At 51.2% G+C, this 26443-nt stretch overlaps 1 protein-coding gene across 14 annotated transcripts in view; it reads right to left on the reverse strand.

Annotated features, from left to right (window-relative positions):
• Window positions 1–563: 563 nt before the first annotated feature.
• GRAMD1B (GRAM domain containing 1B) overlaps window positions 564–26443 on the reverse strand; it is a 161351-nt gene continuing 135471 nt past the window's right edge. For 5 of the 14 annotated variants that reach the window (XM_029915180.1, XM_029915181.1, XM_029915185.1 and 2 more), the window contains 13 exons: window positions 26232–26312; window positions 23230–23345; window positions 21319–21475; window positions 19976–20165; window positions 18063–18206; window positions 16991–17109; window positions 16586–16728; window positions 15006–15109; window positions 14245–14448; window positions 13068–13158; window positions 8995–9102; window positions 8566–8755; window positions 7012–7409 (listed from right to left, as the gene is read on the reverse strand). In XM_029915180.1, coding sequence (XP_029771040.1) covers window positions 7266–7409; window positions 8566–8755; window positions 8995–9102; window positions 13068–13158; window positions 14245–14448; window positions 15006–15109; window positions 16586–16728; window positions 16991–17109; window positions 18063–18206; window positions 19976–20165; window positions 21319–21475; window positions 23230–23345; window positions 26232–26312 — 1791 coding nt within the window. In that variant the 3' untranslated portion in view covers window positions 7012–7265. Of the gene's footprint in view, window positions 5714–7010; window positions 7410–8565; window positions 8756–8994; window positions 9103–13067; window positions 13159–14244; window positions 14449–15005; window positions 15110–16585; window positions 16729–16990; window positions 17110–18062; window positions 18207–19975; window positions 20204–21318; window positions 21476–23229; window positions 23346–26231; window positions 26313–26443 lie in introns of those variants that run through there. The other 9 variants (XM_029915173.1, XM_029915178.1, XM_029915172.1 and 6 more) reach the window with 5 other exon arrangements.

The following is a 26443-nucleotide window of genomic DNA, read 5'->3' on the forward strand; positions in this document are numbered from 1 at the left end:
GGGGAGAGACTCCCTTATCTGTCTAGGTTAACAAGGAAATAAGGCAAAGCTGTCTCTCAATGTCCACCTTCCTGGAAATGCCCAGGCACAAATGGGATGAGATACATAAGAAATTGTTGTTGGGATTCATAGTCTACAATCATATGCTCCTATAATAATAGTAGTGGTTAATAATGGAATAAAAATTATCTTAGTAAAGTACCAGGCACTATACTCTCACACATACACAGACAGACAGACAGATAGACAGACACACACACTATATTACCTCTAAACAAGTGAGGCTTGAAACCTTGGTTGGGGAGGAAAGCAAATAGGGATGCTGAAATCTCTACTCAGGTCTGATTCCAAAACTTATCCATTCAACCTTATCAGGCTGCATCCCTCCCCAGGAAAGGGTGTCCTAGACGCTGGGCAGATGGTTGTGCAAAAGTGTATGAGCATGCCCACCCCCCACCCCCCACACATGTCTTCGGGCTTTGCCCTCATCACATCTCGGAGGACCAAAGATATTTGGGACGATGAGTGCTGATGAGCCCGGCAATAAACACACACACCATTTATTATTTGTAGTTCAGTACTTTTTTCTTTTAATTCATACTGTACTTCCATGGCTCTAGCTACTTTACATTAAGATTTGGCTGGGAAGCCGTGTATGGTTTCTAGGTAATAGCAGTTAAGTTTTCATACCTTGCGCACAGCGCCAGGCAAAGTACAGTTATAGATCCAAATACAGATGGCCAGACAACTCGACTGCAATCAACCTGGGTTCTTTCCCATATATGGCCCAGTGCAGATGTTGGGGGCTGTTCCCTCTGCCTCACCCGACTCCACCCCTTGTCAGGATTATCCAGGGGCCATAGTGATGGCCTCTGACCCATCCTCCCCACCTTGAAGTCTAGGCTGAGTGGGGGGAAAAGCACCATGGGTTTGGGAAGATGATCTGGTCCATGCAGAGAGTGGTCTGGCCCTAGAGTGCAGGGTAGGGAAATGTGGGGAGCCACACACTACTGTTGGCAAATATGGCTGCTTTTGTTATGCAATCTCCACACGTGGCATCCAAGCCCAGGGCCAACTCCCTAGACAGCAGCAGTCTTGCCTGGAGCAGAGGCCGCCCTTTTGCTTCTGCAGCGTCTCACTGTGTTGAGAGAAGCCAAGGGGGCCAAGAGGCAGAGATGACAATATTCTTCATACGCTTTCACATGTCCGGTAGATCGTCTGGCATCAGCTCCTCTTGGGAGGCAAGGTGCTTCTCGCCAGCAGCCAAGGCTCCAATTCAGGCTCCTAGGCCTGCTGAGGACTTCAAGTCACAACAGAAAACAATGCCCAAGACCCCTGAGCTGTCATACAGAACACCAAGACAGGGAGCTGGCTGGGCCTATCGCAGCCATGGCTGGAGCAGGAGTGAGGTAACAAGGCTGGGCAGAGAGGTGGGGAGGGAGCTCTCTACACCTTGTGCAAATCCCTGCTCCACATCAGGGAAGCAGGGGCATTAAAAGATGACCTTCCAGAGAAACGCTCCACTTGGACCCAAAAACGTATCTTCTGGAAGAAAACAGAGGTGGAGGGAGTGGGGCCAGCCTGCTGGAGGCTAGGGGATGAGGGTCAAGGATGTCAAGTGGTGAATGGGATAATTGTCCCACAGCCTAGAGACAAGGGGTGGGGGAGGAGAGAGTCAGGAAGTCAGGTTCTCAAGTTTCCTACTGGAGTGGGGAGGTGGGGTCTAGGGGTGTGAGAAGGGAGACCACAGCCCTGGCGCCTGGGGGCCCTAGGGAGGAAGGGCTGACTTTGGCTGCCCTACAGAGCACAGTATGGCACAGAAAGCATCCTTCTGGGCCCACAGATAGTCCAGAAAGATTCTTCCCCTGGTTCTTTCTATAGGATTTCACCCTAGAAATGCTGCCCACAAATGATTTAGACATGGCCCAAGCTTGGGTCAGGGACAGGGACACAGAGAAGCCATTTCCAGCAAAGCATTCCTCTCTGAGGTTTCTTGATCCCCGGAACCCTTCCCGAAATTCCAGACTCTTAGGGTCAGTGCCCTAAGGCAACCCAAGGATTTTATCCAAAGCTTCACAATTAATCTGAACCCCAGAAAGGTCTGGACTGAGCCAAAAGAGAAGTGCTAGGGCCAGAATGGCTTCTCTCCACAGTTTCTTCTAGCAAGGAGGAGGAAGGATGGACAGATGCAAGGCTTCACAGCCTAGAGATGAAAGATGAGCTCAACCAAGATGGTGCCCTTCTTGCCATTCTCCTTCTCCTAGCTTAGACAGAGTCCCTTCCCAAACTAAGACTAAGCCAACGAAGGAGGAAACACCCTCCTAGGTTAATACTGGGAAATACGACAAACCTGATCTTCGCCTCGCTACCTTGCTAAGCCTCCCTAGTCCTGCCAGCCCATAAGGAAGAAAGTTTAACTACCCTGGATTTCTTGGGAATCCTGATGCTGTCCTACAACTCCTCTAAACTCCAGGGAAGTTCTAGCCCAGAATGCTGGCTCTCTTCTCACAGAGCACATTCCACATTTGACAGCCCTGCCTTGCCGGTCTCTGACCCAGCCTCGAGGACAATGCCCAGCTAGAACCTATCTTTGAGACAGTCTAGCCTACCTCCCTTCCTGTTACAAATGAGGATGCTGATGTTCAGAGAGGGAAAGGGACTTGTCCAAGAGGACTCATGCCCAGGTCTCCGGACTTAGCCCAGTGCCCTTGCAGACAGCTTCAAGGTGCTGGTCTCGCTGCCCTGGTCCCCAGGAAGTGGATGAAGGAGAGAGGACTTGCAGACCTGAGCGGGTTCTCGGAGACCAATCTTAATTCCTTCCTGTAGTGGAAGCACAGACCCTGTCGCTATTTTCCACTGGTTAGAAACTGCAAAATCTTTGAGTGTAAGCTCTCAACTGTTACCACAGGAATCCTCACAGAAAGACTCCTATGTGACCAGAGTTCTCCCGGGAACAAAAAAACAAACACTGGCTGGAAGAAATAACATAAAGGGTGGTAGTTTTGATGCTCCCAGGTAGACAGCTACAAGCAAAGCTACTGGCTTTGAGTCGCAACGTTATGTATCAGTCACTCCCAGACTCCTCTGCGAGGGTAAGACACATCCCTTCTCTTTGACAGGCTAGTGAATACAAGGGGAAAGCTTTTGTTTGGGAGTGAACAGAGGTGTTGGGCTTTCTCCCGGTTTGAAAGTTTAAAAGATTATCAGATCAGAGAGAGCCCGCCAGAGATCCATGGTCCTAGGAACGAGGCAGGCTGAGAGACGCTGCCTGGGTGGAGACATTGTCTCCTGGGCTCACACTCTCAGAAATCATGACAATTCCTCGGACCATACTAAATGCCTCCCTCTCCCCTCCGCCTCCCGGGAGTGGCTGAAGAGGTAAAGCAGAAGCTGAACATCCCAACTCTGTGTAGCCAGGCCCAGCTGTATTACTTCACTCCCAGCAGAGGACCCTTCGTAAGTCACCCCAAAGGTCCCACCATGGGACCTTCAACAACTGAATAAATTTAAATAAATATTTATGGAATAAATTAGAGAATTTACCATGTTTGCTTTCAAAAGTTTCTGAGATGAATTCTGGCTTCTGGCCCCTGTAACAGGAACACTTCTAGCAGCCTGCACTGTTCCTCCTTCTTTGGCCTGGAGCCCATGTGCCCTGACCCTCACCAGGGTGTCTCCCATTCAAAGTTCTGGACAAGAATGAGTGGTGACCCACGGACCTGTGGGCCCATGCACCCTTCCCAAGGATTACGTTCAACTCCATCCCTCACGTCTCCTTTTCTAGAGGAGAGATATCAATTCTAGCTGGTTCTGTGGAGGTTTCTCAGCCTACTCCTCTGGGGCATGTATCTTTTTGTCTTCTCCTCCTGCCCTTAGGGCCATAAGGCTATATTCTGAGATAAAAAGTTGTCTTTAATTGTGAAAGTGGGATGCTCCGGCCATTCCAAGAGAAGAACACAACTTTCCCTTCTTTGGGGCCACATCAGTGAGAAACCCTTCTTTCCTTCTGCCCCTTGCATCAAGAGGCCCACGAGAATAATGAGCAATCTGGAAGAACCTTCCTTGCCCAGCTGGTACAGTCCTTTCCTGACAAGGGCTGTGAGCTCTGCCTGGGGCTGGCAGGATCCCTCTGGTCATTATATGTTAGAACATCAGTTAGTGAATAAAAAATGGTCATCATGCCTAGAAGGGCCTGATGGGGTCAGACAGAGGTCAGATAAATGCAAGTCTAGTAAACCAACTCCAAAATGGTCCCGGATGACTCAGTTTCCTAACCAAAGATCTTTCTCCTCCTTAGTGATCTCACACCTCCCTGGGGCCAGAGACCAGAGAGGGCTTTGCCCCCTTGACCAGAACACTCATAAGTCTGAGAAACAGGATCTGGAATGGCCTTCACAGGGCAGAGACTCAATCAGGCCTTTTCCTGCACAAATACATGCACCTTTTTACCAAAGGCATTCCTTCCAAAAGCCTAGGTGTCCTTCCTTGTGCAGAATATCTCCGGTGTCTCCCTTGACTAAAGTTGGCTCTTCCCTTAAACAATACTGGCAGCCAAGTGAGCACCTACATGTTGGTGCTCATTACTTAGACAGCATTCCTTGTGAACCCACAATCGGTACAATGTGAGGGAGCTCACTCTCCCAAACCCTGGACATCCCAAGGGCACCCCGATTCATCCCGGAAATCAAACGGACAGCTCAAAGTGAAAGAATTAGAGCCACAGGCCTGCCTTGCTTATAACCACTTAAAAAGGGGTTTAACAAGATCAAAAATGCTCCATCCTGGCTAATAAACAATGTGTGCTCTTAGGGCACAGAGAAAAAGTAGGGCTTTAGGCACTAAAAAGTGACACTTCACCCAGATCCAGCCTGGGAGAAGACCAGAGAGAAGGGGGGTGGGAAGGTAAGAAATTCCCAGCCCTTATTGGAACCACACCCTACACAGGTTAGGGGAAGGTGCAGGGGTGATGGAGAAGAATACCCTTTAGAACACAGATCCCCAGAGGAGCCTTCAGCTACAAAGCCCAATCACGCAGGTGCAGCCTTCCCAGCCCTCCAACCCTCCACCCGCTGGGGGCGTGGTGTCCGTAGAAAGGGGGCGTGGCCTCAGGTGGCAGAGTTTAGATTGGGCTCCAGCCTTGGATGCTTCCTATTCACAAGAGAGCACCTGGGGAAGCGCGGGGTAGGGAAGAAAAGATTCTCTTTTATTTTGGGAACAAATCAAAAGAGGATTGGGGAATGAAGCACCTTAAGCAATGCCCCCTTGAGACTTCGAGACCCCAGGGTCTTCACAGGCATAACTTTGGCTCAACAACATTTCCCTTCTCAGAGCCAAGAATGGCCAGCGAGGGAAAGGGTTGGGGATGGGGGGAGGGATGGGGAGGAGGAGGATCAGGGGAGGTCGTGCGGAGAGGTGGTCCCTGCCCTCCTCGGCCCCTCCGCTGGCCAGCACAGGAGGCTGTCCCGCTCCTTCTCCCTGGTACATAGGCATTATCTCTTTTTAAAATCTGTATATAATATATATATATTTATATTCTGTATATATATATATTTATATATATATTTATATGGTCTATGTACACGTATTGCACAGGCCTCTTGCAGCCACCCCTGCTCCTGCCTGGTCAGTGATAGCGGCTCCTCTTCTCCTCACTTTCTGATGTGTAGTCACGGGACCTGATGCCGTTCTGAAGATTGATGAGAGAGTCCTTCATCTGTAAGACAGGGAAACCCACCCAGCCCGGGGTTGGCGCCCTCAGTGGGCTTCTCTGACTAGCGGCACCGACCACGCCCACCTAGGGCAGGCCCCTACCAGGCCAGCCAGTTCGAGAGAGCTGGGCTCCTCAGGCAGTAAGGGGACAGCCCATCTGGCACTGGGAACCCCTTCGGTGATTTGTAGTCCTTGTGTTGCTGAATTATGTATTCCCTCAGGGTTGGGGTGCCTAGGTGGCTCAGTCGTCTGACTCCTGGCTTCAGCTCAGGTCAGGATCTCATGGTTTGTGGGTTTGAGCCCCACATGAGGCTCATGCTGAGTGTGGAGGCTGCATGGGATTCTCTTTCTCTCCCTCTCTCTGCCCCTCCCCTGCTCGTTCAGTCTCTCTCTAAAAAAATAAATTAAAAAAAAAAAAAAGAATTCCCTCAGGGTGCCTCAGTCAGTTAAGCACCCAACAGCTCAGGTCATGATTTCACAGTTCCTGAGGTGGAGTCCTGCGGTCTCTATGCTGACAGCTCAGAGCCTGGAGCCTGCTTCAGGTTCTGTGTCTCCTCCTCTCTCTCACCTTCTTTGTCTCCTCTCTCAATAATAAACAAACATAAAAAAAAAAAAAAAAGAATTCCCTCAAAGCATTCAGTTGCTATAATGAACCACACTAGGCTGTCTCCGACTCATTGGATTTGGTTTCCCCATTGGCCCCGAATATTCTGTAATCCTACCTTTGTATGTTTTGCCACGGTGTTCCCCCCCCCCCCCCCCCCCCCCCCCCCCCGCTCCGCCTAGGACTCGTGTCTCTTGCCTGTTCCAGTCTCACCCATTGTAAGACTCAGAACAAATCCAAACTTTCTCTGGCACATAATCCTCTTTCTTAATCCTGGCTACCTATAAACCACTCCCTAGGACTCTGCACTGGAGGCCTCGGTAATCGCTTTATTTCGTGTGTGTTTGGACGGCAGTACACACCGCGGGTGTCAAGCAGAGAACTGACAGCTGAACAGGCCTCTGGCTGTACCCATATCATGGAATGAACCTTGACTGAATTTCTTCCTAACCTCCTTTAAAAAGCAGGCACACTAACATGGTTAGGTCAGCAGCAGAACCTAACCAGTCCATCCTCCCATTTACTTATTTATTTATTTATTTTATTTAATTAAAAAATTTTTTTTTCTTTTACTTATTTTTGAGACAGAGACAGCACAAGTGGGGAGGAGTAGAGAGAGAGGGAGACACAGAATCCAAAGCAGGCTCCAGGCTCTGAGCTGTCAACTCAGAGCCCGATGCGGGGCTCAAACCCATGAACCGGGAGATCATGACCTGAGCCGAAGTTGGACGCTTAACCGACTGAGCCACCCAGGCGCCCCAACCATGACTCATTTAAGTACAGTCCCTAAATAAGCCGCTCTATGACAACACAATACAGTTAACATTTCGTGGCATGCGGTCACAGATTTTCAGATTCTCTGTGGTCTCTCCCCTAATCTACAGCTTTCTTCTCTCTGGTTCATCGGTACCCGCTCTGCTCCTTGGAAATGAGGGGTTTGTTATTAAATCTTCTAGAAGCTACTTTTAAAGGGAAGAAACAAAACACCTATCCTATTTTCCTCACCCCTGTCTTTTCTTCTCCTGGGCATATCTTGAATTCTATCTATTCTTCTTGATAGTACAGGTCTTCTGAATCCCCTGCTATGCTGTTTACCCTTAAAAAAAAAAAGAAAAAGAAAAAAAAAACTCATGGTGCTAAAGCTAAATATGAGATCCTGAAACACCTTCAACTGGACCCTGAGAGTTGCATTAAAACTCTCTCTCCTTAATTTAGAGCAAAGACCACACTATGAAGGGGAAATAGGACTTACTATTAAGGAGTGCCTCCCACGGGCCATCAAATCCCAGCAGCAATTACATGAAGTTACAATTTTAATTATAACATCTTATAAATGAAGAAACTGTAAGTCAGTAATATTAAATCCCTTGTTCAAGGACTAGTTGGTGGCAAGGCTGAAATTCTATCTCAAGTCTGGCTGGCCACCAAATATAAGGAACTCCTTAGGAACAGACGTTTTTATGGAACAAGACAAATCCTTAGTCTCCGACCTTCCTACTTCTCTTGGGAGACCAAAGGTAGCCTCTTGTTGTGTTAGAAACTAGGTGGGAGTTTTACATAAAATGTTAACTTCTTCTGGAGGAAGGAGGATGCTCCCACCCTTGGCAAAACTAAACTTATTAACAGTTTTGCTCCAGAATAATTTTCTGAAACAGACACATCTCGTTTTTGGAGGGAATATAATACAGGCACCTGTACTAGAAGATGTTACGGAAAGATGACTTAGTTCAACAGCCATCTTCTCAGACTAGCAGTGCAGCCTCTGGGGAAGAATGATGTATTGGGGTTGTGTGTTGCCGTGTGTGTGTGTGTGTGTGTGTGTGTGTGTGTGTGTGTGTGTGTGTGTGTTGAGGGTAGGGATGGCATACATCAAAAAGAACTAGAAAACTATACCCTTTGGGAAGACAAATCTTTGTGAAATGGAGGTTCTCTCTGTAAATGCCTATCAGATGGCTTTGAGTTACCAAAATAACCCCACAAAAAACACCCCCGCCAAAAAAAGAGGAGTCCTTCTGTCCAACCTACAACTTCCCTGAAAATTTCCTTGCTATCATTTGGGGGAGTGCACCTACATTTCCAAAAGCCCATTCCAGAGTGGATTTAAAATCGGAACAATGGATGGCCCAGGGAAGCAGGAATGGGAGAGTGAGGTCCAGTGTGTGGTGATGGGAATGGTGATCTTTCCCAGAGCACAGGGATGGAGTTCTGTCTCCGGAAGACGGGGGCAAGGAGAGAAGGTGGGGACACCTCACCTGGTCAAGAAGCATCACTGAGGATTTGATGATCTCCCTCCATTTTTGGAGCTCAGTATCGTGGTACTTTTGTTGGGATTCCAAGAGCTGGGCCCATTCTGTCTGAGACTGGGGTAACCTGTGGGGTAGAAGAAGGGGTACCCTGGCAGCTGGAGTTATGCTCAGTGGACTCTCCTGTGCTCCCAGACCCCTAGAGGACAGAGAGTCACATCAGGAGGACTGCTTTGCCCTCCACTCAATGCCCTTGCTTCCCCTGTGCCCCCGATCAGAAGCAGACTAAAGCTATGGGGACAGTTTTCATAGCTTGTCTATGGATGCATCCCAAAGGCCAAGGGCAGCAGGGCAGTCCCAAGGAGACTGGGGAGCAGGAGCTGGGGCATGGTACCGGGTGGGGTGGACGTGGTGGCAAAGGAAAAAGGCGAGGATTACCTTTCTTGGAGCCTCAGACCCTGCCAGGCAGTGAGGGTCTGGGTGGTGTATTCCAACATCCAGAGTTTGTAGAAGAGCATCATGTTAAGGATGACCAGCAGCACCAGACTAGGGAAGAGAAAAGGGGAGGGGAGGGGGAAGCAACAGCCATGAGATGTCATCCAAGAATGTGTGCCCCCTCTAAACGCCAGGGATGTCCCCCACCCCAGAGGTGGCTGCTGTCCTTGACCACTGGTCACCTGAAGCACTGCAGTGAGTGAGTGAGGCAGAAGGATGCAGCAAGGGGGAGGGAGGGAGGGAGGGAGGGAGGGAGAGAGAGAGAGAGAGAGAGAGAGAGAGAGAGAGAAACACTCTCATCTGGAGGGACCAGGACACAGCAGGAGAGCCATGGGGAGTTATGCAGGTGAAGGCATTGGGAAAGAGAGACGCGCAAGAGCCACCCAGAGTCTGGGTGCCTGGGGGAAGAGGGAAGATGGAGAGGAAAAGAGATGAAGGGTAAAGGAAGCGATCAGAGAGCAAGTACCTGAAACAGATCCTAATGGGAGCAAGGAGGAAAAATGGGAAGGAGGCAGAGGTTAGAACAGATCAGTGTGGGGGAGGGGAGAGTTGCACTGTAACCAAGACAGAGAGCGAGTGAGAGTCTGGGGGAAGGAAACACTGGAAGCAAGCATCCATGGAGGAGGAGACCCAGCAAGCAGGGAGCCAGAGAGAGCAACTGCGAACAGATCTTCGGTGACACATCAAGGCAAGTCCTCCTACCCACCCAACTTGAGGCACAACAGAAGGTAAAACTGAGGAGCATCTGCCTGATCCGCCTTACAGGTGTTAGCAGGATGCTCTAAAAAGGACAGTCTCCTCCTAGCACCTGCCCAGTCCCAACTGGGGTTGCAAGGCCCCCCGGTCTGGGCCAGAACTGGTCAGAGACAGGGAGGTGGTAAGGATGATGGGGAGGGGGGTGGAGGGGACAGACAGCCACCAGGAAGACTGGGGACATTCTCTTCTCTTCCTGGTGTCAGTGGCTACCATAATATCATCTTAGGACACAAGTCACGGAACAGAGAGATGAAGACCTGGGTAGCAAGGGGACCAAGAGACACACACGGAGCTGGGTACAATCTTGACTTCTGATGAAGTTCTCTGGCTTCTCTGAGCCCCTTCCTCAACAGGGGCAGTGCCTACCCTGCCGGGGCTGTAACGTACACATAAAGCACCTTGCACACAGAAAGCCCTCCACGATGGGCGGTTTTATAGTTACAGGAGGTACAGGCCCAGATCAGGATTCATACAGGAAAAGAGAAGATGGCATCCTGGGAATACAGAGTGAGAGTTGGAGAAGGACCCACAAAGAAAATCCTACACAGACACAGTGTGTGTGTGTGTGTGTGTGTGTGTGTGTGTGTGTGTGTGTGAAAGAGAAAGAGAGAGACAGACAAGACAGACAGACTGTGCTGTTCTCTGCATGGAAGGCAGTATTCCTGGAGCTGCAATTTGCATTGCAAATCCCTGGTCCTATTCGGTTGTGTTCTCAGGGCTCTATGAGTTCTCCAGAAGAATCTCTAAACTTTATGCTGACTTTCAATGATACCGTCTTTAATTGTATCAGCACACGCTCGAGAGGCTCTTGATGCCCACCTCTTCAGCATGTGCTGCACCCAATCTGAGCTCCTGGACTTCAGGTCTGTGTTTATAAGCCTGCTTGTGCTCAGGGAAGGTCCAGGAGTACCCCTGCCTGCAGAGGGAGGGCCCTGCAGTGGTCTCAACAGAGAAAAGGGAGGGAGAGCTGTGCTGCCTCGGCCCGCCAGGTGCAGGGTGGTCTATGTTGTGCAGGTCCATTCCACACCCACACTGTCAGCAGACCCTCCCCCTGCCTCCACCTGGGCCCTCTGGTATTGAAAGATGAGGTCCGAATATCCCACACTAACAAAGCCCCAGAGTTAGTCAATGCCATGCTATCCCACTGACTCAGGAGAGCAGGCCTACTTAAATAAGTCAGCATGCAGAAAATGCTCCAACAGAGAACTTACTTGAGACCAAAGTTTTCTATCTACCAAACTCAACAAGGAGAGATTTAACAGAACAGCACGAATCACATCAAATGAATGCTATTAAAATGTGAATTTTACTGGTCTTAGATTTGTCTTTGCCTTTGAGTTTTTTAAGGTTTATTTGAGAGAGAGAGAGAACAGAGAGCAAGCAGGGGAGGGACACAGAGAGATGGAGAGAATCCCAAGCAGGCTCTACATTGTCAGTGCAGAGCCTGACATGGGGCTCAAACTTATAGACCATGAGACCACATCCTGAGCCGAAAGCAAGAGATGGCTGCCTAACTGACTTGAGCCACCCAGACACATCCCTGCATTGGATTTTGTGAGAATAACTTGGCTTCTTGGGCCATTCTCAGAAGAATGTTCCATCTACTTTTTGGTTACGTCCTCAGGTAAGGTTGGCGGAGAGTCCGCTTCACCTTCCTTGTGGGCCCCTCTGCCTTCAATGGTGCCCAGGCCTGGTCTGCGGCCCTGCTCTGTCACCCCCTGCTGTCCTCAGAGAATGGTCTCATCCTCACGCACAGCTTTCATGCTACTGCTGACTAAACCAGGAGCACCAACCCATGCTTCTCTGCTCTCTGCAGGTCCACGTCAGCAAGTACCTGTTACCTCCGCCTGGGTATAACCTCCGGCCACTCAACACACACCCCCGGAACACAGTGTCTCCTAACAACGCTGCTCCAAGTTCCTCCAAGTTCCGTTAAGGACACAGCCATCTACAGGTCCTCACTGCCACTGTTCCTCTTCTCCGGCTCCCCAGTGACTAACAGGTTTCTTCACCCTGCAGGACTTGTCAGCTCCAGCCGCTCACCTACGTTACCGCCACTTACTCTGACTGGCCTGCCCACCTCCAGCCCTGCCTTCTCTAGGCTTCCCTGCATGGCTGTCAGAGTGACTTTTTAAAATAATCCAAAAGGGGGCACCTGGATGGCTTGGTTAGTTAGCATCCCTCTGATTCTTGATTTCAGCTCAGGTCATGATCTCACAGTTGTGGGATTGAGCCCCATGTCGGGCTCTGCGCTGACAGTGCAGAGGCTGCTTGGGATTCTCTCGCCTGCTCTCCCTACCCCTCCCCTGCTTGCTCTTTCTCTCTCTCAAAATAAATAACATTTCAAAAAAGGGCAAAATAAACCATGTCACCCAAGGGCCTCCTCCAATGCTCCCTGATGGCTGGGTTGTGCTTCTGCTTCTCTGAGAACACTTTTGTGGGGGCATGAAGGAGTGGGGAGGGGGTGTCACAGGAGGAAGATCTGGAGGCAGGCTGGTGTCCGGTGCACGGCTGACAGGGCCCAGCTCCGTGCCCCTCGCCAGCTGTGCCCCCACAGCTCACGGCACAGCCTCCCACCCCAGGAAAGGCAGGGGCAGCGGCGGCTGAACTGAGCGCCAGAGCGGTCTACACTCCGCTGTCCCAGGTACGCCACACTCATGGGGATACAGGGGTGTCCTGGGCAGGCTGTGGGCTTACTGAACTGGAGACTGCTGTGCTCACCCTCCCTACACCTGCATTCTCTCCACGTCCTCTCTCCCTGCCCCGCATCTTTCTGTGAAGGAGCCTCCTGTTTTATAACATTACAGCGTTGTTGTAAACTATTTACATGAATACAAGCATGTACCTTTCTGGGCAGTAGTTATTGATTTTATCTGGCTTTCCCGCCAGAGTGTGGGGGCCCAGGAGTGCAGGGTCTTTGCCCCTGGCACCCAGCAGAGCCCCCGGACATCCCTCCCAAGTGAACCAATGGCTACGAAGTACTGGGTAGCATCTCTATGTTAGCATTTCTCCAATGGTGCACCAATTCTGAATTTCCTGTCTGTCCTACCCCCTCGAAACTGATGCAGTATCCCCTTCTCAACCCCGAAGGACTAGCTCACAGCAAATGCTAAATAAAACAGAGAAAAAGTGGCAAAGAGGCAAGGAATGATGGACAGAGAAACTAATCTGAAGCCTAGAGGACAAAGAAAAGGCAGGGCAGCGGTCAGGGGGACCAGCAGGCGGGGAGGGAGGGTGGGGGTTGAGCCTGGATCCCTTACACACAGCTGATAACCAGCAGCAGCTTGGACACGCTCTGCAGGTGGAGGCCGTTAGGGGTGTCCTCGGGGACATGCCGTGTCTGCGTGGAACCTGTGGGGGAGAGTGAAGACGCCGTCACCATTGTGGCGCTCAAGTCCACTGTCTGCCATGACGGCGGTCACGCACAGAACTTCAGGGGATGACGGACAACCGTCCGAGGCTCTGTTGCAACAACAGGATAGACGCACCCAGCCTCCACAAACGTACAAGGGAAGCCCCTCAAGGGCAAGGTCTGGGGTGGATCCAGCCACGTGACATCAGTGTCACCAAACAAATGGGAAACTCAAGAGCCTTCTGTAGCTGGGATACACAAGGGCGGGACAAAGTGCCCAGAGCTTAGCCATGGGTCAGGCAACAGCACTGGGGGAGGACTGGAGCCTGCTCTCAGCTCTGGCTTAATCCATAACCGGCTATGTGATGCCAGGTAAATCTCCAGGCCCATCTGAGACTCGGTTCTGGTCTGAAATCCTATGTATAGAACACCTAAGGAGAGGGGAGCTCTGGTTGGGGGCTGAGAGGAGAAACACGGAAGGCTGGCTCTCTCCTTCTGTCCTGTGCCCATCATGAGGAATGCCCAGGGCTGAGCAAAGCATAGCCTGAATGTCGCCGGATTAGCCTGACTGAGCAAAGACTCAGGCTGTGCAGGCTGGATGGGAAGGGGAAGACAGGTCGAGGGAGTCCACCATCTGGTAGGCAGGTCCTCAGAGGGCCTGCGGGGACCAGGGGAGGCTGCCTTGGACTCCCTGACATTTGTGTTATGAGGTCATCTCTGACTTCTGAGTTGTGGCTTCTCCCTGGTGCACTTGCCCAAAATTTGGAGGTTGCACATTTGCAGTCTATCAATGTGGACCTGGAGTTCAGGCCACATCTACTCAGCAGACCCCACATATGGGTTCAGCAGGGACTGAGGACAGTAAAGGGCAAAGGGAAGTGAGCAGAGGATCCGGGGGGCTGAAATTTAACGGGTCATGTGCAAATCATACACAACCTATATCCGAGGATGCAAAGTGAGTGTGGATGTGTATGCCTCCTTGGCCTGGGCACGTGGCTCTAGCTCGAAGTCCTAAACCGCACCCCCCCCCCCCCCCCCCCCCCCCCCCCCCCCCCCCCCCCCCCCCGTTCCCACCTGGTCCGCACCTGCCACGTGTTTGATCCTGTGGCTCACGTCTTCATCAGTGGGTGTGGTGACTGGGCTCATCACCTCTTCCAGGTGAGGCACACGCAGGTGGGCATGGGGCCGCTTCCTCCTCCGCACTGTCGAGGGCTTGCAGGCCTTCTCTTTGGGGGACTGTCTGTGCATCTCGGCCAGGTAGGTGCTCTCCGTTTTGGTCAGCTCGCTCTCTGTCAGGGACAAAAGGCCATCTGCCCGTGCCCCCTGCTCAACACGTTGGCCTCCAGACAGCTGCCTGCTCCTAGCTGAGAACCATCTTCCCTGCCGTACTCTGGGGACACTGAACATGAGGGCATGGGTCCCTCGGGGATGGCCACGAGCCTCAGGAAGCAGGCACCCAGCCCCACCTCTTCCGGGTTGTTCCACATTGTGTAGATCGAGGTTCCCAGCATCTGCACCCTCATGCATGCAACTTGGGGTATGCTCCAGTTCCTGATGGAAGCATTCGCAGGCCAGTATTTCTTTCCATAACCGATTTACCACCGAGGTGACTCGACGGGAAAGTCACGGATCCCCCAGGGACAGTCACAGGTCCCATACAAGTTATGGGCAGAGCCTCTTGAAAAATGCACATATATTCTGTATCCAATATCTGGGGCTGACTTAGGGACCCCGTGACACCCCTTCACCATTGTGGTCTGCCCCCTACTCTCTGTGTCTCCCGGTCCCCTGCATGGTGGCAGCGCACGCAGCTGGAGCGGCACTGACAGTGGCAGGGCGTGCTCACCCAGGTGGCGAAAGTAGTCCTCCAGCCCACTCCAGAAGTTCTTCTCGATGAAGGTCTTCACCAACCCCCATGGCTGTTTTCGATAGCGCAGCTCTGTGGAGACCCTGAGGGAAAAGCCAGAAATGTGATCAGCCATTTCCCGGGGGAGACCCTTCTCTGCTGTGAAAAGGGAAATTCAAGTTCACGTCCAAAGCAGCTTCACGCTTGCGATGCACTTCTATGAGGTGGAAAGTCCCTGCCTACCACACCCACCACGCCATCTGGCTCCCTGGTCACCTCTGGAGACCATGGGAGTTCTAGACTAGTCTAGCAGACCAAAGGCTAACAGGACTCCTGAATCGAAGCCCAAGGTTCTTTTGTGACACCAGCTGCCTCCTCCAGATGGTGCCAGCCAGCCAGCCATGGGGGTCCTTTTCTCCTTCTGCAGAGGCTTTTAAGTCCAAATCAGGCTCTAGGGTTCCATCATTTCCACTTTTAACAGCGTGATCTGCTACCTGCCCTGGCTGCTGACTCTCTCCCCTACATGACCTCACCACCTCTTGCTTTTTTCCAAGTATTCTCTCTCCCAGTCACGGGTCTGCTTACAGAGCAGCCCTTTCCTTTCCTACACAGCAACTCTGAAACAGGGCTCCCAATTAAAAAAATTTTTTTTAATGTTTTTATTTATTTTTGAGAGAGAGGGAAGGGGAGGGGCAGAGAGATAGAGGGAGACACAGAATCCGAAGCAAGCTCCAGGCTCTGAGCTGTGAGCATAGAGCCCGATGCGGGGCTTGAACCCACAAGTGGCGAGATCATGACCTGAGCTGAAGTCAGATGCTCAACCGACTGAGCCACTCAGGCACTCCCAGGGCTCCCAATTTTTTAATGTTTATTTATTTTGAAAGAGAGAGAGACGGAGAGAGAGTGTGAGCAGAGGAGGGGAGAGAGGAGGAGAGAAAGAATCTTAAGCAGGCTCCAAGCTGTTGGCGCATAGCCCAACACAGGGCTTGATCCCACATACTGGGAGATCATGACCTGAGCTGAAATCAAGAGTTGGACACTTAACTGACTGAGCACCCCTATGCTCCCAATTCTACGGCTGCCTGCCCTGCTCTCACCCCAGCCTCAGGGACACCCTGGCCTGACAGGAACATGCCTATGCTTGTGAGCTACCCCATCGTCACCCAACCAGTGTTCAGGGGGTTACAGGTGGGCGCCTTTCTGCCGAGGTTTATCTGAGGCCAACAAGCTGTCTCTGTGTGACAGCTAATCAGAAAGCTCTCCAAAGAAGGTGGAAGTAAGAAGCCTAGACACTGTGCAGGGAGGGATGAGGAGGACGGGAGGGAGGAGGAGGAGGGGGAGTAAAGAAGGAAGGAGGGAGGCGTAGATCAACATGGATAGTAGCACAGACACCCCACCCCTCCCAAATTGTTTTTTAAAGAGGAGGAGGAGAAGGATGTAGGCCCCTTTGAGACTCCGATTCCCCAGAGGACTCTCTGGAGCCTTTCACCCATCGCCCGTTTTATTGCCACTGCAGGGGCAAGGACATCATGCACCCCAGGGACTCCCGAGAACCCACTCAGGTCCTCCAGGCACCGAACCTGAGCCGACTCTTGTTCCGAGCGACGCGGGTGAGCGTGTAGCGGTTGATGGTGTAGAAGTAGTCGTGGTAGGGCACGTCGTGCGTGAGGACCTCAGCGTCGATCACGTAGCATTCACTCTCCTGGCTCGCCTTGTACATGGTCTGTGGGGAGACGGGTCCCCCGGACAACACTAAAGAGAAGCAAGGTGGGAAAGGCACCTCCCTCCCTACTCTCCCCTGCCCACTGCCGACTTCCAGATGGAGTACCCAGGAGCCCTGGAAATGGGAGCACGTTGGGTGTTCTTGTCTCAGGGCTCAACAATGCTTGCAACACAGAAACTTCTTCTTGGTGTCTATCCCTGATCCTTCAGAACAGAGCAGAGGCTCCTCCTGCCGCTCTTCTGGGCCCCTGCTCTCAGCTCACCTGCGTCTCCCTGACAGTGGCGGTCTTAGGAGCCAGGGGGTTGGTGAGGGTGATGGTGTAGAGAATCACTCGGCTCTGGTTGCCGTTCTCTTCCTTCTTCCACGGATGGAAGATGATATCTGAGGGCGGAGAAGAGCCGTGGGATGAGGGAGCGAATATCCGCCCTCGCCATATCCAAATTTCCCCTCCAACTGAACTCGACTGTACCGACTGCCGATTGACCCCCAAAAGGAAGCCAATGGGAGCCTGAGGTCCCAGGGAGGAGAGGTGGGAGGGGGAGTCGAAGAAGAAAGAGGCTCATTGTAGCATTGCTGAAATTCTACCCAGGGCTCCAGAAATGCTGATTGTTCATGGGGCTGGGACAGGCGGTCTTGGGGCCACCTGCGGGGGTGCTGGCAACACTGGAGCCACTGTGACGAGGGCCTGGGATCCTTGGGAACAAGCCCTCTCCTCTAAGGCGTGTCCTCCCCATGCCCGCAGCATGCCCTCTCCTCCTGGCAGAGGGTTGTGCTGATGCCTAGATGCCCTTTCACAGACTCTGATGCCCAGTGGCCCTGCTGGGCCAGAGCCACACGCCTGCTGTGGCATAGAACAGGGGCAAGGCGAGGAGACAGGAGCACACAGGTACAAAGCAGGAAGGCAGAGAGTCCTAGGTTTGAATCCTGGCTCCAGCTCTACATAGCTATATGGCCCTGGGCAAAGGAGACCCATCTGAACTCTGGTTTCCTCCTTGGTACCCAGCGATGGCAAAGGCCCACACATGGAAGACCCAAGGGTTACACAAGATAACATAATGTGCCTGGCACACCACGGGCACCTACTGGGAAATGGTCACGGCTACCCCTCACTAGAGAGTGAGCCCTGTGAGGTCTGGCCCACAGGTGAGCCTCCGGGGCCTGGCACTGAGTGCCTGGTGCCCAGTGGGTGAGCATGAAGCTACAGCACTGGGGGGAGGAGGAAGGAGCAGGGTCCTGGGGAGTCGGAAAGGGGTTTTCCGGGCCATCGGGTGGCCTGGAACAGGAGGGAGCTTGGGAAGAAAAGGAAGGAGTGTGGCCGGCCCGCAAGGACTGACCGGAGAACCGTCGCTGCTCCATGAAGTCCCGCTGGAAGGGCGAGTCGGTGAACAGCAGGTCATAGAGCTTGTCCACGCTGAAGTTGAAGACTTCATTCACGTACTGCCGGCCACTCAGGTCCTCGTAGAAGGCCTGGACCTCCCCTGCACAGAAGAGTCATGATGAGTGAAGGCAGAGGGGCAGGCAGCCCCAGGGACACCCCCAGAGTAATTATGTCTCTGTGGCTCATGTGGGACAGGCCACCAAGGGTCAAGGGCGGCCAGAGCAGGAGTGGTTCATGACCTCACCTCTGCCCTGTCTCCTCCTTCACCTGCAAGCCCTAACTGGCATTCTATTTAGCCTTACTTGACGAACAGGATGGGAACATGCCATCTACTTTCACGTTGTCAAGGCTTCCTTCCTAATCAAGGTAATCTTAGACTAGAACTTAGATCTCACTTGCTGAGCCTGAACTGATAATCCCAAAGCCATCAGTTATCTAGAGTCTGTAAGTTCACTGTGACGGACAATGGCACAGGCACGTTGAAGGGACATGGATTCACCTAGAATAACCTGTTTGTATAAAAGCTTCTAAGGCTGGGCTGGTCTGAAGCCCTGTTCCTTGTCCATAACACATTGCCCTGTTTCCCCCAGGACATCCATGCCCTTCCCTTTCTCAGGTGCTATGTGCTCCATGAGGCTGTGCCTCATACGGGCGGGCTGCTATCACCCCAGTGTTCCCCCCAAGCCCTCACTGCTGCCCCGATGGAGGCTGGTATGTGATCTCAGGCAACATGCTGCCACTCCTGGAGTCTCCATGGCTCAGAAGCATCACCCAGGGCCCCGTCTCCCCAAAAGATAAGCACGAGGGGAGGAGTCACATCTGAGTTTCCAGGAACGGTGCCCCTGCTATTATACAGTGCCCACCCTGTGCAGTCATTTGCACTGGGCCTGCATCCTAGATGGGGTGGGGAAAGCGGCTAAGGGTGAGGAAGGCACTCCGGGTGACCACGGGAGAGACTGTCCGCAGATGTTTAAGTGAGCACTGTCTTCATACACTTCTAGTCGAGCCTACCACCAATTAGGTGGATCAGCCAGTTTCATGAACACTGACAGTGTGGCCTCCAGCCCGGGAATGTCAGAAGCAATGCATTCCCAAGCGAGGTCCTAGAAGCTAACCCTATGCAGGAGCGAGGTAAGAAACACTACATAGAAATATGAGAAAGGCAAACTCTAGAGTCCGAATGACCCGGCAACTCCTTTCCTTGTAGCCTGGTCTAAACACCCAATGCTGGAGTCACTAAAGCAAGTTGCTATTAAAGTCTGAGTATTTCCAGGGGCTCCACTGGTTAAGCGTCTGACTTCGGCTCAGGTCAGGATCTCATGGTTCATTAGTTCGAGCCTCACGTTGGGCTCTGTGCTGACAGCTTGGAGCCTGGAGCCTGCTTCAGATTCTGTGTCTCCCTTTCTCTCTCTGTGCTTCCCCTACTCGTGTTGTGTTTCTCTCTCACACAAAAATAAACAAACATTAAAATAAAAAAAAATCTGATTATTTCCAGGAAGCAGCTGACTGGCACTCTTCCTGTGACACGTACACTGTCACAGGATGTCACTGCATGTCTACGAGGAACGAACTGCAAGGCAAGCCAGGTCCGCAGGGGGTACACGTTTAGTGACAAGACTGGATGGCAGGACAATGCATTATCCACTGGGCAAAGAAAGACAAATATAGAATAACAAGGGTCCTGCAGTGACTACCCGGAGAAATGTCTGTATGTTAATAACAAATGAACCTTAAAAAAAAACAAAAAAAGTCTCTGTTACCCTCCCTGCCCTTCAGCCCAGACATGGACTCCAGCCTCCCTACACGACACCCCTTTAGCCTTCAAAACGGAGAGAGGAAGGGCCACGCTGCCCATTTCCCAATGCCCACCTTCATCGTGGGTGTCAGAAGAGTCACTGAGCTCGGTGGGAATGTCCTCGTTGTCATTGAAGTCCAGCGAAGGGGAGGTCACAGGAGCGATGATCTCCATCTTCTCCCCGATGATGTTGTCGATGGCAAGCTCCTTCTCCAAGGACCCGTCACCGTCCAGCACCTCCTCTTCCAGGGGCAAGCCATCAAACTAGAGTGGAGACAAAGCCATCGCCCAACACGGGCAACCTGCTCTGGGTCTCCAAAGGGAGTTTAGGGACCGTGGGGAGCCCTCACATTCACAACACGGCTGCTCAGGAGCTGGGCTCGATTCACACTCTCAGGATCTTCCCCAGCTCTGCCATGGAAGATGGGAGAACACAGTAGAAGGTTCTGCCCTTGTCTTGCTCACCATTAAAGAGCACACCAAGCCCCCACAGTGAGCAGAGTTAGTGCCTTCAGGCACAGCTCTGTCCCTGGAGCCACGCCTCCACCATGTGACAACATGTCTGCCTTCTACTATGCCTTGTCTGCTAAGAAGCTCAAAAGCTTTGTAAGCCATTTTTAAATTTATTCTCCCCTTAGCCTTGGCAGGGAATAGATGCATGTCTTGACATTTTTAAGATAACCTTAGAGACAGAAAATGGAGAGTCGGCACCAAATGAATATTGTTTTCATTCCAAGGCCAGGTGGTCTGTCTGACCCCCAAACCAGCGGAATTGGAGGTTCCCCTTTCTGGGAATCTGTTCCGAGAAACCCCACCCATTCTTCTACCTGCCAGCAGACACCAGACACTCCCTTCATCAAGTTTCCATCCCTTCTGTAACCAAGTCTCAGAGAATAAAGGTCTTTTTGAACACATTTTTATCTCTTTCACAGAGTCTAGCTGCAGTGGGAAAATAAATCAGGAGTGAACATACACTAGGGACTCAGAAACTAATTACTGAATGAACGAACAGCTAAGAGGTCTACAGTCCTAGACTCATATATGATTGTGACCTCAGATCAAGGCAGTAAAAACAAAACAACAACAAAAACCCTAGGGTAATTCCTCACAGAGGGGCTTATGTGGAACAGTCCACCCCAAGTGAAGCTCACATCAATGAACTTGGGATGGTTTTTATCTGTTCAGAAGCCAAACAGAATCTTACATTCAGGGCACTGAGAACTTGGCTCTGAACCCTGGGGCTATACTTTTAGAACAGAGAGCCCATAGGCTCCAGGATGCCTTCGTGAAGAAACTGACCACAAGGTCACCAACCTCCCTTTTACCCGCTCCCCAGGCTGGGGTCCTATGGCGTTAACCCGGCTGGGAAACACTGGCCACTGGACTGGGGGTGGAAGAAAGCTCTTACTGGCCATACCGAGACGGGGGCTTCACTGCTTCCTGTGGATGTCAATGTGCTGTTGGTGATGGATTTCTTGGGAAGCTGAGGACTGGCATCTGGCTTGGTCTCGATACTGCTTTTGGACGAGCTGTCATTCACTTCATTCTCTTCCACGGGGATCTCCTCACAGTAGCTGAGAGAAGACACCATAAACCCCTGTTAACCTTATTGCCAAGACTGCCAACTAGTCTAAGAACCTCAGATCTGTCTACCCCACCCCCAACAATCAGCTTCACTGCTTTGTAAATGATCTTCCTGTGAACACCACCCCCTTGCTACACTGCTCTCCTGAAACCTTCCACCCACCCTGTACCCACATACAATTTCTGGCCCCAAAGTCACCTTTTCTATGCACTCTCCTTAGATCTAACCATTCCTAAATAGGACCATTATGTGCCTTAAACTCTCTTTCTTTCACTGGTATCCCATTCCATCCCAACCTGACCATATGAATGAAATAACTGGTCTCTGAACGTATATTTTATTTCCCACACAGTGATGAGGAGACCCTGGACACAAAGGCCTTTTGGTGATAATGCCTAGATTCTGGATCCTAACTAGAGAACTTCTTTGCCTTGGATCCCTGAAGGGAAGGAAACCCTTCTTGAGATAAAGGTGGGTGCCCTTGTAGGGACACTGTAGGGACATCGCTGTAGCCTTTCCCAAGAGAGAAATCATCACTGTCATCAACATCTGGCTTAAACTTTCCCTAATCCCTCATCTGGGGGCATGACAACTCTCAGTAATCCATTATGTGGGTCCTGAAGATAATCAAATAGATGTTCACAGAGATTGGGTGATACCACCATGAAATGTTGGACATCCCAGGTCTAGGTACTACACAGTCAATGTTCTTTTCCTGGCTTCCTACTGCTCGGTGCCTCACACACCACCAGTGAGCCTCCACCTACCTACATTCCCGTCTTTCTCAACCCATTGACAACATGAGATACCGCATTGCTTCCTTCTCCCTAAAGCCTCCGTCCCTTGGCTGGATGTTCTTCTAGGACTTCTTTTGCTACTTCTCCTCCTGGTTGAGTGTCCCTAGGCCCAGTCCCTGAACTTCTTATGTTCATTTAGCCACTTGGTGGCTTCAGCCAATCTCACGGTGATCCACTCATAATTCCCTGATTTATGTCCCTTGCCCGGACTTCCCTGGTACATTCCACACTCACACACACAAATGTCCATGTGACAGGTCCGCTTGGCTAACAGTCATCTGAAACCCAACCTGCCTGATCTTCTCCCCAGATCTGGTCTATAGTACTGTCCATCTTGGTTTTGAACAACTCTAGCCTTCTGGTTGGTAAATCCAAGAAAGGTGTAAAGCAATCACTGGTTCCTTTCCCATCTGTCAGCAATTCCTTCAAAACGTATCTGGTTCCACTTTCAAAATATATTCAGAAACTAACCACTTATTGCCATTTCTTCTGCTACCCTCCTGGTCCAAACCACCTTCCCTCTCATCTAAATGACCTAAATTATTCAAGCCTCTTAGCCTGTCTGCCCTTGCTCCTCCCTGATCTATTTTCAACCCAGGAGCCAGAGTGATCCTATTAAAATGTTAAGTCAGATCTTATCAATTACCTACTCAAAGCCTTCCCAGGGCTTCCTGTCCTGCTCTGAGTGAGATCCAATCATTCCATTGGCCAAAAGGTCTTCAGAATCTGGCCCCTGACCTCACCTCTTCCTGTTGGTGCTGTCCATTCCACCCATCCACCGTTTGCTATTCCCTCTGCCCGGGAGGGTCTCCACATGGGTAAGCTCATGGTTGACTCCCTTATTTCCTCCAGGGCCTCACTTAGATATCACTCCCCAGGAAGGCTGTCCCCACCATCCCAGTCCCTCTTGGAGAAGTTCCGGGACAGCTGTCCTCTGCTTGCTCACCCCATAGTGTTGAAGTCGTCATCAGGGGGCACGTAGTCCTCATCATCACTGGTAAGGCCCAATTCATTCCCATAGCACTGGTGAACGAAGTGCCAGAGCTCCTTGGGACACAGGGGCTGCAGGGGACAACAGAGTGACCCTGACTCTTCCTTCCCCAGGATCCCACTCTACACAGAGGCATGGAGTTGAGCTGGACTCCCCTGAGGGAAGAAGCAGCTGGCCTCCACACTCCCTTGCTGAACAAAGAGGAGAGCAATACCTCTGTGACAGCTTCATCCACCTCCTCTTCCCCTCTCCAAGCCCATCCTCAGACACCCATCTTCTGCCAAAAATATGGCTTTCAGCAGAGCCGGGAACTTGACCTGTTCCCACAACTCAAGTTTGCATAATGGGATTGACTGACCCCTTAAGGATGGTAACTATCCATCTTTTGCTCCTATGGATGAGGTCAACCATTAGGCGCCATAAGCCAATGTTACTCTGGAGCCAAGGTGATCACAGAGCTTCTGATTTGGCCTCAGTCCCTTGAGCCAGTCTCCCCAGCCCTGCAGAAATCTCCTTATGCTCACAGTGGCCATGCAGGCCCTACTGCCTCGTGGCCAAGAATGAGGCATGACCTCATAGGCCCATTCCACAGATAGGACAGTTGCTGTGGTTAGGAAGAAGCCTACATTCTCCATAGTTCAGGGGACCTCAAAGGTCATCACATCAACCTTCTCTTGGCTACCTGAATACTTCCTTCTTTATTCTCAAGCAGAATCAGTTTGCCTACTGATGTAGAACTATGTATTAGTTCTAGTTTCTTTTTTCACCAGGTGTCTCCATGTCCTCCTCCAAATCACTGTCCTAAGAAGAGTGAACTGACATAGGGTTCAGATTTTGGGGAAAGGGGCAATAGAATGTGGAAGAACTAAGACTGGAGGGACCATGAATGAGTCTTAAACTGGAAGGAGGGGGAGCAGGTGGGAAGGTAAGTATGTGATAAAGAGGGCAGGAGAATTAAGCAAAAGAGAAGCAGTCATTACAAAGACAGATTTTAAGTCAAAAGTAAAGAATGTTACCCATCAACAGATTTGATGAAGAATCTGAGAATTCTCTAAGCCCATCCTTTCAACATATGTTGGGTTAAAAAAATTTTTTTTTAATGTTTATTTTTGAAGGAGAGAGAGACAGAACGCAAGCAGGGGAAGGGCAGAGAGAGAGGGAGACACAGATCCGAAGCAGGCTCCAGGCTCTGAGCTGTTCAGTCAGTTGAGCATATGACTCTTGATTTTGGCTCAGGTCATGATCCCGGGGTTGTGGGACTGTGCCCCACATCGGGCTCCATGCTAACAGTGCAGAGCCTGATTGAGATTCTCTCTCCCTTTCTCTCTCAAATAACATAAAAAATTAAAAAAAAAAAAAAAGCAGCAGATGCTGGCAGGACACCATGAGCCAGGGTTCTGGTTTTCCAACTAAGGAGAACTGTCTAGAATAGCACAGTCAGGGCTCTCCCTGAGCCAGCAGGTGCTGGGCCTCACAGAGCCAGAGAGAGACATCTCCTTCTCCTTTATCTGGACCTCCTGCCTCCTACTCTTGGCCCTTATGTATAGCATTCACCCCACCTGGGACGCATTTGCCTCTCTGCCTCACTAGATTCCCCTTCTGCACACACCCTTCCCTGACCAATACACTCGGCTCGGCTTGTCTGACCACAACCAGGCCCAGGGCGATCAGCAGACATCTATTTTGTGAGAGCTTCTTCGAGCCTGCATAAGACATCTCTGTGTCTTAACAAGCAACGACGGCGGTTGTGAATTGAAAATCCAAACAGGCCAGTGGAGGTTCAAACACATCATCATGTTATTATTGTCGATGGCTAATTAAGGTAGAAGATCTCAGCTCAGGTTTTAGGCTGGGACTCTAACCTTCAGGTTAGAAGAAATTCTAAATAATAAATCCACTCAGTTTACTTCAGATTGTTCAGGACAGAGTCAGGGTAGATACATACAGGTCATGTATGTAATTATGATCCTACAACCTCTTCCCATGTCTCTTTCCCTGGCTTGTGGGCTGTTTCTCAACACCCTTTCTGCCCTGACATCCGAATGTGAGTTTTCTAAGGGATGTGGCCATGATTATCACCCTTATCTGTGTCCCCTCAGTGTCCTACAGGCATGCAAGTAGTCAAATTTGTGGCTGTATTAACCCTATTTTCCGATTTTCTGTATTTCTGACGCTCTGGTGTCTGAGGCCTTGCTGACTGGGGAGGGACTGTCCCTCCGGGGGTTAGGTAATTCCTGGAGATAGAAACCCATGTGTCTGAAGGGCATCTCCCGCATGTGACTGACCAATCTGAAGTCGACACCACCTTCTTTTCCAGCTCTGACAGTCCAGGCCAGTACTATGCAGGCTTACGTACCTCTGGGGCAGGGACCAGGCATCTAGGGACAGTCTCTGTGCCCTGAAGTCAGATGGAATTATTCAAACTAGCTAATTCTCCACCTGTTCCTGCTTACTCTGCCTCACCCATTCCTTCCTGCAAAAACCGCAATCAAAGCTCTTGCATGCTTCCCCCTGGCGCTCTCTGTCCCCTGACCGATGCCGGCACCTCCTTGCGTGTTCCTGCGTATTCCCGCATGACATGCCTCTGCCTCTAGGAACCTGTGAGCATAAGAAGTGATTCCTTCCTGTCACCTCCGCATCTGTGGGTCTCACCATTCCTGATTAGAACACATCCTAGCACATTTTACGTCAGTGGGACCGAAGTCCAGGAAGGGCTCGCTGCAGACAGCAGTGAGGGTGTTCACACACCACCACCTGGGGGAGAATACGGAACTCACCCTGAGTCTGGGGGACTTCTAGAACCACATGGGCTGCTCTGGAGCTAGCCAACATCCCCAGGAAGAGCGTTCTCTCCATGGGGCCTTCACCCTAGGAAGAACTCAAGGTTCTCCAAGGGGAAAGAACCTTCTGGTGGACACGCATCCTGAGGCTGAAGGGAGGAGCTAGGTGGCACTTACCTTCTCAAGGAGCGCATTCTGCCAGAGACGAAACATCATCATATACGTCCTATCCCGGGCCCCAAATGAAGTGAAAAAGTGCTAGATGGGAGGAGAAAAAAGCAAGATATATCCACTAAGACTCACAATGTAACAAAAGGAGGAGATGGGGTGCTTCATCCTTTTAAATACAGAAGCTGCTGGCTCCATCCCCAAAGGCTACTGACTCAGTT

This window comes from Suricata suricatta, chromosome 11, assembly GCF_006229205.1.
Source record: "Suricata suricatta isolate VVHF042 chromosome 11, meerkat_22Aug2017_6uvM2_HiC, whole genome shotgun sequence".
NCBI classification, from domain to species: domain Eukaryota; kingdom Metazoa; phylum Chordata; class Mammalia; order Carnivora; family Herpestidae; genus Suricata; species Suricata suricatta.